Source organism: Phoenix dactylifera, chromosome 7, assembly GCF_051530095.1.
Source record: "Phoenix dactylifera cultivar Ajwa chromosome 7, Ajwa_hap1_PhDact_Kaust_v1.1, whole genome shotgun sequence".
Taxonomy (NCBI): Eukaryota; Viridiplantae; Streptophyta; class Magnoliopsida; order Arecales; family Arecaceae; genus Phoenix; species Phoenix dactylifera.
The window spans coordinates 23,965,712-23,978,937 of record NC_143196.1 but is presented as its reverse complement, the minus strand read 5'-3'; the positions used below and the strand labels follow the sequence as shown (position 1 = coordinate 23,978,937).

The window sequence follows — 13,226 nt, the reverse complement described above, 5'->3', positions numbered from 1 at the left end:
AAGATAAGAAAAGAAAAGAAAAAGAAAAGAAGGAAAAGGAAAAGGAAAAAAAGAAGAAAAAAGGAAAAGAAAAGAAAAAAAAGAAAAAAAGAAAAGAAAAAGAAAAGAAAAAATAAAAAAAATACATAGGTTAATAAGTGATAGAGAGTTAAGATTATAATAAATAATATAAATATTAAAATAGATAGGAAACAATAGCATCGTGAAATTAGTTTTTCATACTTGCATTGCCGATTCAATGCTTTCTAAAGCATTTGGGCGTCATCCTGCGATGCTTTTAAGTGTCAGCAGATGACTTCAAAAGCACTAGCATTACCAAGGATTCCTGTAGTGTAATAATATCTTCGAAAAGTAAATATTCCTTGATAGTAAGAAAAATAAAGATAATCTATAAACTAATATCTGATAATTTTTAACAAATACAAGATAAATTTTATTATAAAGATGAGCAATAAAATGTTCAACTTTGAAAATTTTATTATAAAGATGAGCAATAAACCGAAACCCGGCAATTTACCAAAAATGTAGGGCAAAATGTTATTTTTCAGAATTTTTCAAAAATATCATAAAAATAATATTATGGATTCTATAATTTCTTATAATGAGTAGTCTATATTATTATATAAAATATAATTTATGTATATTACAACCTATCCCTTAAAGAAATCAATCACCATCATATATCAACTTGTCCAATGTGCATCTAGGATTGTATGATATTAGCTTCAGTTGGCATTATGTTAGATCATCTTGAGGGATGTATTATATCAATCAATCATAAGTAAATTTGGTAGAGTTAGGTTGGTTGGATCACCCATGCTTGTTCCCTTGGATCTAATGCAAGATGAGACAACTTGGAGTTACAAATTGAGGTATTTGCTAGCTCATGGTACACAAAGTTTATTGAATTTAAATTATTTAATCGTTGGACGGAGAGCACGAGTAACACGAAATGTTGACTTCGGAGGATAACTTAGAACCATCGCATCCATGCCAACCACATCACGTCATCTTATTAATAGTTATCTTGTTCCACGTGGAGGATATATCTTTAGCCCCATATATATTGGCAACCAGTGCTCAGCTACAGTAGGTAGAACGCAGAGGAGCGTGATAATATTAAAATCCAACGATGTACGTGGAACCTACCTTCCGCCAAAAGATGGAAGGGTAATGGTAATAAGAGCACGTGGCATGCATTGGAAGAGGACAAAACTGTTGAGCTAAATATTACGTGGTAGTTGGCTGTCCATGTGTATTTGAGAAAAAGGTGAAAGGTGTTTTACATTAAAAAAACAACACATTCTGCATGCGTGAAATGCTCAAATTTCTTACGTCGGAATGGCTTTGCCATGCGTCTCCTTGCCTATAAATAGCTATTATCAAAGAGAGTTAGAAGATCAAGAGAAACTAGCTGGTGAGTTTTTGTTCTGAACTAGTCCTCTACAGCATTATTTTTTGAACCGTACAACCTGTTTCAGTGAATGGCTAGCAAGATTGGGAAACTTGCAAACCCTCCACCTTGTAAGGGAAGGCTGGTCACAGTGCTTAGCATCGATGGTGGCGGTGTAAGAGGCATAATCCCAGGAACCATCCTTGCCTTCCTCGAATCAAAACTCCAAGTAAATTATATTTCATCTTTCTTAAGCTTCTTCTTTCCTCCAAACATCTATATGATCTTAATGGGAGATTGGTGGAAGCAGGATCTTGATGGAAAGGATGCAAGGATAGCAGACTACTTTGACATCATTGCTGGAACAAGTACAGGAGGGCTAGTGACCGCAATGCTTACGACTCCCAATAAGGATAATCGCCCACTCTTTGCCGCAAAGGATATCACCAAGTTCTATTTAGAGCACTGCCCCAAGATTTTCCCTCAAAAGTAAGTAGGACAAGTTATGATTTACTCCCTTTGTGATCATCATATGAATAAGCAGCAATTGAGAAACAAAAGATTTAACCTTAATTTGTAAGGCATCATGCATGTTGATTATGGATCTGACTGTAATAGGTGTGTCATATATAATTACGAATTGCCCATTCTATTAGGGACTAAGAGATAAAATTTTACTTTTTGCAGGACTGGGATTCTGTCTTCAATTACTAAGTTGTTTACTGCAGTCACTGGGCCCAAATATGATGGGAAGTATCTGCACCTCAAAGTACGAGAATTACTTGGTGAATCAAGGCTTCATCAAGCTCTAACTAACATAGTTATTCCAGCTTTTGATATTAAGTTTCTTCAGCCCACCGTCTTTTCCACCTTTGAGGTATCAGTCTACCATCCCTCCATAACCTGATCTCCTTTCATGCTTGTTTAATGAAGACATCATTTTTTTAAGTCTCATTTTCCTTTTTGTGCGCAGGCAAGGAATACACCTCTGAAAAATCCTCTTCTATCTGATATATGCATTAGCACATCTGCAGCTCCAACCTATCTTCCTGCCCACTACTTTGAAACAAAAGATGCCCAAGGAAACAAACAAAGCTTTAATCTTGTCGACGGAGGGGTTGCAGCAAATAATCCAGTAAGAGTTTATAGAATGATATCATCTTTTGTAACACAACAGACTTCTAACCGTATAATCCAATAACTTAACAGACATTAGCAGCGATGAGCCAAATTGCAAAGGAGGTCTGTGTGGAAAACAAAGACTTCCATTCCATCAAACCAGTGGACTATAGCAAATTCCTTGTAATCTCTCTTGGGACCGGATCAGCAAAGTTGGAAGAGAAGTTCACTGCACAGGAGGCATCCAAATGGGGTGTACTAGGATGGTTGTACGACAGTGGTGATACGCCATTGATCAACGCTTTTACTCAAGCCAGTGCCGATATGGTTGATATCCATTTATGTGCAATGTTCCAAGCGCTCGCTTGCAGGGAAAACTATCTTCGCATACAGGTAAACTTTACCACTTTATCATGATGAGCACAAAAGAAAAAGAAGCTTTTCCCCTGTTGCGGCAAGGAATATGATTATGTTCACGTTGTTAAATATTAGGATGACAACTTGATTGGAAGCACATCATCTGTGGACGTCTCAACAAAGGAGAACTTGCTAAAGCTTGTGCAAATTGGGAGTGATCTTCTCAAGAAGCATGTGTCGAGGGTGAACTTGGAGACTGGCTTGTTTGAGGAGGTCAAAGGGGACGTAACCAATGAAGAAGCGCTCACACGTTTAGCCAAGCGTCTCTCTGATGAAAGACGGTTGAGGTTTGGGGAGATGCGTGACAACTGATAGCATGGCTTAGCCCTGCTTTGCAATGGTTTTTAACCCACAATATGTTTCCGTTACCAAGGTGTAATTTTAAGTTTGCTTGGAGCACAATAACCTCCTAATCCTGCGACAGCTGTGTGTTTATGTCGAAAGGAGAGGGGAGGGGGAGGATGGAATGTCTAAGACTGTGATTTGTTGGACTAGATAAAAGGCTATCGATCACTGGAGAATAATTATGGGAATTTCTCAGAGTATTCATCATTAGGAAAAAGCTGTAAGTTTGAACAAGTTCAATAAATTTGCCAGTAATGTAGTAGGAAACCTCAGTAAAGCTCCAATTATTTGAAGTCACTTGTTGCCGTTGTTCTTCCTTGTATAAATAATATGGTAAAATATCATACAACTCGTGCTAATAAATAAATAGCTAACAAAATTTTTTAATCAATTAGATCTTATGTTCCGCAACTTACACCATAAACAACTTATACCATATATAAACAATTCTTTTTGTACAGAATATTCATATTTAAAAAACCCCAAGTTTGTTCGCAATGGGAGTTTGGTGAGCCTCGTGCACTTAAAAGCTTGATTTGGCTCCATTCTAGTAGATCTTCACTCAGATCTGATCTAGTGTAGATTGAATAATGGAATTTTGGGACCTCAAGTCTATGCATCGAGTAACTTTTTAATTTGACCATTTAATACATATGTTAGAGGTCCCCAAATCATATGATCTTTAGTTTGTAAAAAAATTAAAGGTAGCAGATGACATAAAATGGTTCAAATCATCGGTGTTTTTGGGATAACTAGAAAAGGCGATAGAATTATGCCAATGCTAGAAAGAAGTGTCAGGAATAGATTAAGCGAGCTCAGCTTTGCCGATGCTAGATAAAAGAGTTCTCTTGTTATGGTTTCCGGCAATGCTTCTTTGCATCGGCACGTTAAAACTATTTTTTCGATGCTTTTTTTGAAGTGTCGTAAAATCTATGACGCTTTAAAGCATCGTCGGAAGCCAATAAACATACAAACCTTAGCTCAACTCAGCCTTGCCCTTTCTAAATTTTTTCTCTCCTGCTCCACTGCCTCCCTCGGCCTCCTCCACCTTCCCCTCTCCTAGCCTCCTCCTCCTCCTTCCTCTCACCCAGCCTCCTCCTCTGTCACTAGCCTCTCTAGGCCCCCGGCCTACTCTTCCTTTGCCTCTCGCCCGACCTCCTCCTCCCTCACCAGCCTCTCCGCCGGCCTCCTCCTCCATCACTTCTCGCCCGGCCTCCTCCTCCATCGCCTCGTCCTCGATCCTACAAAAGGTTAGTCCACTTGCATCTTTTCATCCTTCCAGCTATTTACGATTGTTCTTTAGCATTAGCTGCCGCAATTTATTTCTGTTCATTTTGGATACCATGGGGAACCCTTAGTAGTTTGTCATCAATGAGTTGGGGGAAGAACCCTCATTTCCTTCTATTTTGTTTTTATTTTTTTTTTCTAAGCGGCGGAGTCTAAGCGCACATGCTGCCTGGTTGATAGCTGATTGAATAGGATCTAGGGCATTAGGTGTTGGGAATTGTATCCTAAATGTCAATCGTCAGCATATTGATGATTGAATATTGTAAATAAATTGACAAATTAATAAAGTATTATTTGGCATTATTCATCATTTCATCTTCAAATGAACTCTTATATGATGAAGTCCTTAGGACTTATGTTATGATAAAGGAGGATTTATCTTTGAGTCCTTAAACTTGTTCGCGACCAAATGATATGTTGTTACTAGGACGACAACATTATCGAGATTAGGTCGTTGTGTGACATATACGTTGGTTGTCCTCTTAACCAAGGAGTGTGGAGACACTGGTATGCCATACAGGTGAAGTGTAGGAGTACATTTCACTGAACGTGACCAATTCCAGAACGCTCTACTGTCAAGAGATGTTCCGAGTGGATATGGGTATAAGTTTGGCCCTCAGACCTGAGACCGCAACCTGTGACTAGCAAGCAACTCACTGTACTTTGGTACTGGACTACCTGAATTTCTAATTCAGTGACGGAAGGTCACTGGGTGCAGTCAAGTACTTGCGTAGTCAGTTGTGAGTCAAGATGGAATTGACCCCTCCTGCAAACAGGAGATAATGTCTTGTGACTAATTTAGCAAAACCTTGGCCAGGGTAATCTCAGTGAGGAGTCACGGGATATCTAAAGTTAATCACATAATGGATGTACTAATTATAGGGTTGACAGTGAGCTCTAAGTCATCCTGGCATTAAGAGTCAAAGGGATTGAATTATACAGTAACCATAGTTCAGGGTTCCAGAATATTTGCTTCGCATATATTCGGCCTATTCGGACGTCGGGTACCATTGCTAGATGGTCACATCGATTAGTGTAGGAAGTCGTTCCTATACTACCGGCTTAGGTTCGAACCTATGAGGTCACACGCATAGAAGATTCCTGATTGATCAAGAAGGCTGATGAATGATTAAGAATCATTCAGGGGTAATTTGGTCAATTCGATTGGCAAATTATCTTATAAAATAATTAAAGTAATTATCGGAGGATTAATTAGTAATTAGATTGCTAATGAACTCAATTGGATTGAGTAATTAGACTAAGGATGAGCCAAATTGAATTAGATTCAATTCTGGGCTCAATCAGATTTTTTGACCTGATTGGATTAGGTCTGAATCAAGAGGACTTAGGTTGACCAAATTAAATTAGATTAAATTTGTGCTTAATTAGGGATTGACCTAATTGGATTAGGTTCAACCCATGGTAATTGAATCATTCTAATTGTTAGGATTTAATTAAATTAAATGGGTTTGATCTGAAACTATTCGGATCTTGAAATCCACTTGTCACATATCCATGCATCGCGCCATAAATTGATTTTTAATATGATTAAAAATTAATTTAATTTATTTAATGGTGCCATGGGACACTTGGCAACATCAGGGACCTCTTTCATCATTAGATGGGTCGAAATGGAGAGATAAATTCATGAAAAGAATTGGATAAGATCAAATTCTCTCTCTTCATGACATATGCCATCCTTATCTTTATCTCACTTCTAATTAAGGTTGAATTTCGTATTTAATCACCACAAAATCACCACGTGACCCTCTAATCTGATTAGGGGCATGGGAATTTCGAAATTGAAAGAGGGAAGTGGCAACATGATGAATGGTTTAGATTAGATCAAGCTTCATCATGTAATGGCACATGAACTTGAATTTTGAATTCAAAATTCAAAACCCCACAAAATCCTCCACAAATATGGGATGGTTGGCATGAAGTTAGGTAGGAGAGCAACATTAAAAGGACCTCCATCATCTGGTGGTCGAATTCAAGGAAAAAAGAGAGAAAAAGAAGAAGAAAAAAGGGAAAAGAAAAGAGAGGAACCCTAGTTCATGCATGGAAAAATTCTGCATTCAATCTAGCTGACTTCTTCCTCCTCTAAGTCCATCGCGCCATTAGTGTTAGGGGTCCCTGATAAGAGTCTTTAGATCAGATCTAAGTCCTCTTCAATCCCTTTAAACCTTTCCTCCAAGTTCTTCCAAGAAGGCGGATCAAAAGTTGATAGTGTTTGGAAGATCAAATTTCAGCCTCAAGAAATTCTGCGCAAGCTAGCACTTCCGTAGGATTGGATCTCTTCAGGAACTTCGCGTGGACTTCTCGTAGAGGCCATTCGTGTGCGTGGCTGCGAAGTCGAGGATCAGATCCACAAGTTTCATCCATCATAAAAGGTATTAATCCTACATTAATCTTTTATTATGGTGTCAAGATCTAGGTCTGATTCTCCGAGGTTTTACCCTCTTTTGGGGCTCCTCACGGAGATATCTCCAGAATCCATTCAATGGATATTCGGAGATTAATCGGAATAGAGTTCTTAAGTTTCAGATCTGATAGTTAATCATGCATGAAAGTTTTAGCATAATTGTTTAAACGATTCCGGCATAATCCTATGTGTTCTTAAGGTGCTGATTTCTAGATTTGATCTTGTAAGCATGCATGAATTAAATTGTTTGATTCGATTTTTCCGCTGCGTTTTAAAACTTAAAAAGAACTACGTATGGCTTGATCCCCCTTATGAAGGGGTACGTAGGCAACCCGATCAGGTTCAGCCATGGTTTTAAAAAAAAAAAAAAAAATCCGCATGCTTAACACCGAAGAACCTAGGATTAACTTTCAGTGGTATCAGAGCCAGGTTCATGTTTAAACTTTTATGTTTTAATTCTTGTAATTAAATCTGAAATCATGAGCATGCTTAGATTAGATCTAAAGTATTTTTTATGATTAATTTAATTGCTGATTATGCATGATTAACTAGATCTGAAATTTTGAATGCATATGATGCATGTTTGTGTTAAGATTTGTAACATAAATAAATCTGAAATCATAATATTGTTTAGATTAGATCTAAATAAAATTTATGATTCATATGATCTCTGATTTTAATGAACAAATCAGATCTGAAAATAAAAGTGAAAAAACAAATACATAAGATGTATGTTGTTTGTATTAATTCATGTTGTTATGTATATGTGATGCATGAACATTAAATATAATGACTTAAACATGAATTTAATCTGATTACATGTGATTAATTACAAAAACTCAGATCTGAAAATATGTTTTAAGAAAATATGTAATTAAAAAGAAATATGCAATGATCAAAACTTTCATAAGTCTAAACTTAATTGAGAATTAAGTGTTATGAAATAGAATTGTAACTCAATTAATTGACATTGCATAATTCTTTGGGCATATGGGTTAGCTTGAATCAAGTTCCTAGGATTGGGTTAGACCTAAGGTTAGAATCATACATGGACAAATAGAATTAATTGATCAAATCTAATTAAGTAGTAACTAGATTAGGTCAAGAAAATTCTAGATCAATTTACAATAGTTGTAGATGGATCAAGTCTATGTCTTTGATTAGACCAAGATGGAACTTGATTTAGGCTCAGAGGTGTAGCCCGAGTCATTTGAGTAATCAAATCGAAATTGATTAACCAGTCGGTGTCTAAGGTAAGTTTGGCAGTTTTGACCGGTGGTTTTTAATTGGGAGCTACTCGCACTGATTCGTCTTTGCCGAGTTAATGGCATATCCCTTCCACCGATCTCACTTACCTGGCCGACATGGTCAATCACATTTTGATTGGATCACTTAATGATTCGAGTTAGCCCATGCCTATAAGGAAAATCAGTTTGACTGATTTAGGTGTCTCCTTAACCGGTTTGAGTCTAATCTGATTTGGTGAAGTCAGTGGGAGAAATTAGACTAACCGGATCTTCTCATCTATCCTAATTATGAAATCCTCTAAAATTATTAGGTCCTTAAAATGAAATGGTTATGGGGATAACTAGGTCATAGCCTTCCATTAAGTTGGGTGATAATGGGTCCAATATTTTGATAATTATTGGAGGCGCGACACGCCTGGTACTTATCAAGCATTGGAATTGTCATTCAATATATGATGAGTTAAGTGTACCTTCAATAGGCGGTCAGGTGAGCCGAGCCACACTCGGGCTTGGTCGTCTATTAGTTGATTAGACTTAACCCTATCATTTAATGGTTGGACCTGACTAGGGTATTCGGTGGAGGCGCCACACGCCTGCCGAAGAACCTAGGGCAAAATTATCACTAGAAGTTGCTTGGTGAAGCAACTAGTTTAGAACCTACCAATAGGTGCATATGGGTTAGCCGAGCCACACTCGGGCCTATATGCGATCTATTGGGTTCTAGTGCCCGCTAAAGAATTAGGAGTAATTTTTCGAATTGGAGGTAGAGGCTACCAATTTGTATAAAATAGTGGGAGTATCTTTAGACTAAAGTCCAAGTCTACTGTGTTTAGTCAATTCATATACTAATAGCCAAATTTTCTTTTATGTAGAAATGGCCACAAGTTTGTCACTTCGCTCATTATTGGATAATGACAAGTTGACTAGTCCTAACTTCAATAATTGGTATAGAAAGCTGAAAACTCAGCATAGTCAGACCAAAAGGATTAAGGATGACCAAAGTCAGGCAGAATGCTTCTATTGTAAGAAGCAGGGGCATTGGAAGAGGAATTGTCCTCAGTACCTTACCTCACTTGACCCGAACAGGCTAAGCAAGAGAAAAGGGCAATCAGTTGCTGATCAAGGTATTTATATGATAACACCTTGTAATTTCTCTATATGTGATAATTCAACCTGGGTATTAGATACTGGAAGTCCGTTTAATATATGCAATTCATTGCAAGGACTTCAGGTCAATGAGAGATTTGAAAACAGCGAGAGATTCCTGAATGTTGGAGATGGAAGATCTGTTCCAGTTCTAGCTTTAGGAAATCTCAAACTTGTTTTCAATTCTCATGTAGTTGTCTTGAGTGATTGTCACTATTGTCCTGCATTCTTATTGAATGTAATTTCCGTAGGCATTTTGGCCATGAACGGTTATGAAATTTCAATAAAGAAATATTCTTGTGATATCATTATGAATGGTGTTACTGTAATGAATGGACAATTGAGCAATGGCATCTACTTGTTATCACAACCTGTTAATGTAATGTACACGTCAAGTAAGCGTCCTAGAATAGATAATGTCACGGATGTCTACCTTTGGCATCATAGGCTAGGTCATATTAACAAGAACAGGATGAACAGGTTAAGTAAAGAGGGAATCCTCAATGTTAATGATTGTGAATCATTGACAACCTGTGAGTCATGTCTTCTTGGTAAGATGACCAAATCACCTTTTACCGGAAAAGGTGAACGAGCCAGTGATTTATTGACCCTTGTACATTCTGATGTATGTGGGCCAATAAGCACAGATGCTAGAGGTGGGTATTCATATTTCATTACGTTTACAGACGACCTTTCTAGGTATGGTTATGTCTATTTAATGAGACATAAATCTGAAGCATTTGAAATGTTCAAATTGTATCGTAATGAAGTAGAAAAACAAACTGGAAAGAGTATTAAAACTCTTCGATCAGATCGAGGAGGCGAATACCTTTCCAATGAGTTTTTGACATATTTAGGAGAGAATGGGATTCTCTCCCAATGGACTCCTCCTGGTACACCACAGTATAACGGTGTATCAGAAAGAAGAAATCGAACTCTGTTAGACATGGTTCGATCCATGATGGGGTTTGCAAGTCTGCCCATATCCTTTTGGGGATATGCACTTGAGTCAGCCTGCTACATTCTAAATAAGGTTCCAAGTAAGTCTGTAAATAAAACACCACATGAGATGTGGACTGGACGTAAGCCAATGCTGTCTCACCTTAGGGTTTGGGGGTGTCCAGCATATGTCAAACGTTTGAAGACAGACAAACTTGAACCCAAGTCTGACAAATGTTTCTTTGTTGGTTATCCTAAAGAAACTAAAGGATATTACTTCTACTTTGCTAAAGAACAAAAGTTATTCGTAAGCAATAGAGCTGTTTTCTTAGAGAAAGAATTCCTTAGTGAAGGAACTAAAAGCTCTAATGTTGAGCTTAGGGAAGTTCAACATGTAGAAGATCCGACACCATCTACTGAACTAGTTGAGTCAGATTTGATTAGATCAGATCCAGAACCCATCTTAGATGCACCATTAAGGCGATCAGGTAGAGTACCACGTCAGCCGGACAGATACTACGGTTTCTTGGTCCAGGACGGGGATCCTGTCGAACTTGATGAAAACAATGAGGATCCGATCACCTATATGGATGCTATGCAGAGGCATGACTCTGATGCATGGCTTGGAGCCATGCAATCCGAAATGGAATCCATGAAGGTCAATGATGTATGGACATTAGTTGACCCACCCGAAGGGATTAAACTCATAGGGTGTAAGTGGATTTTCAAAAGAAAACGGGGCGCAGACGGAAAAGTAGAGACCTATAAAGCCCGTCTGGTTGCCAAGGGATATCGTCAATGTTATGGTATTGACTATGACGAGACGTTTTCTCCTGTGGCAATGCTCAAATCCATTCGGATTATGCTTGCGATAGCAGCACACTTAGATTATGAAATCTGGCAGATGGATGTTAAAACCGCTTTTCTAAATGGAGATTTAGAAGAAGAGGTGTATATGATGCAACCTGAAGGTTTTATATCTGCAGATGAGTCTAAGGTGTGCAAGCTTCAAAAATCCATTTATGGATTAAAGCAAGCTTCACGGAGTTGGAACATACGATTTGATAAGGTGATCAAATCATATGGCTTCATTAAGAATGAAGAGGAACCTTGCATTTATAAATGGGCAAATGGTTCAGTTATTATATTTCTTGTTTTGTATGTGGATGACATTCTTTTAATCGGGAATGACATTCCTGCATTACAAGGAATAAAGGTTTGGCTATCATCTCAATTTGCCATGAAGGATTTGGGAGAAGCATCTTACATCCTAGGGATGAAGATCTATAGAGATAGATCTAGAAGATTGCTTGGATTATCCCAATCCACATACATTGATACTATACTGAAAAGGTTCAGTATGATTAATTCCAAGAAAGGCCATCTTCCAATGGGCCATGGAATTAACCTCTCTAAAAGAGATTGTCCGACAACCTCTCAAGAAAGAGAGACTATGGATAGAATTCCATATGCTTCGGCAGTGGGATCTATAATGTATGCCATGACATGTACTAGACCAGATGTGGCATACTCACTAGGAGTAGTGAGTAGATACCAGTCTGATCCAGGTAGCAACCACTGGAAGGTTGTCAAAACCATCCTTAAGTATTTGAGAAATACTAAAGATCAGTGACTTGTCTACGGTGATTCTGACTTAAAACTTGAGGGATATACCGATTCAAGTTTTCAGTCAGATCAAGATGATAGCAAGAGCGTGTCGGGATATATCTTCACTCTTAAGGGTGGGGCCATCTGCTGGAAGAGTTCCAAGCAGCATACAGTGGCAGATTCTACATGTGAAGCAGAATACATTGCAGCATCTGATGCAGCCAAGGAAGCCGTATGGTTGCGCAAGTTCATCACCGAGCTGGGAGTGGCACCTTCCATTGATGGTCCAGTTCCTATATTTTGTGATAACACTGGAGCCATAGCTCAGGCAAAGGAACCTAAAGCACATCAGCGGACCAAGCATATTCTGCGACGTTATCACCTGGTTCGAGAGATTATAGAACGAGGTGATATTGATCTTCAGAAGATTGACACAAAAGAAAATCTGGCTGACCCATTTACCAAAGTCCTCGGCATCAAAGAGTTCAACGAACACAAGTCGAAGATGGGTATTAGATACTGTGCCGATTGGCTTTAGGCTAAGTGGGAGTTGTTGGGAATTGTATCCTAAATGTCAATCGTCAGCATATTGATGATTGAATATTGTAAATAAATTGACAAATTAATAAAGTATTATTTGGCATTATTCATCATTTCATCTTCAAATGAACTCTTATATGATGAAGTCCTTAGGACTTATGTTATGATAAAGGAGGATTTATCTTTGAGTCCTTAAACTTGTTCGCGACCAAATGATATGTTGTTACTAGGACGACAACATTATCGAGATTAGGTCGTTGTGTGACATATACGTTGGTTGTCCTCTTAACCAAGGAGTGTGGAGACACTGGTATGCCATACAGGTGAAGTGTAGGAGTACATTTCACTGAACGTGACCAATTCCAGAACGCTCTACTGTCAAGAGATGTTCCGAGTGGATATGGGTATAAGTTTGGCCCTCAGACCTGAGACCGCAACCTGTGACTAGCAAGCAACTCACTGTACTTTGGTACTGGACTACCTGAATTTCTAATTCAGTGACGGAAGGTCACTGGGTGCAGTCAAGTACTTGCGTAGTCAGTTGTGAGTCAAGATGGAATTGACCCCTCCTGCAAACAGGAGATAATGTCTTGTGACTAATTTAGCAAAACCTTGGCCAGGGTAATCTCAGTGAGGAGTCACGGGATATCTAAAGTTAATCACATAATGGATGTACTAATTATAGGGTTGACAGTGAGCTCTAAGTCATCCTGGCATTAAGAGTCAAAGGGATTGAATTATACAGTAACCATAGTTCAGG

At 38.3% G+C, this 13,226-nt stretch overlaps 1 protein-coding gene across 1 annotated transcript; it reads left to right on the top strand.

Annotated features, from left to right (window-relative positions):
* The first annotated feature begins 1,402 nt into the window (after positions 1-1,402).
* LOC103697500 (patatin-like protein 2) lies at positions 1,403-3,567 on the top strand. Its single transcript, XM_039118302.3, has 6 exons — positions 1,403-1,622; positions 1,704-1,882; positions 2,081-2,270; positions 2,367-2,528; positions 2,603-2,905; positions 3,005-3,567. The coding sequence occupies exons 1-6, from the start codon at positions 1,485-1,487 to the stop codon at positions 3,239-3,241; spliced, it is 1,209 nt and encodes a 402-aa protein (XP_038974230.1). The 5' UTR covers positions 1,403-1,484; the 3' UTR covers positions 3,242-3,567.
* Positions 3,568-13,226: the final 9,659 nt, after the last annotated feature.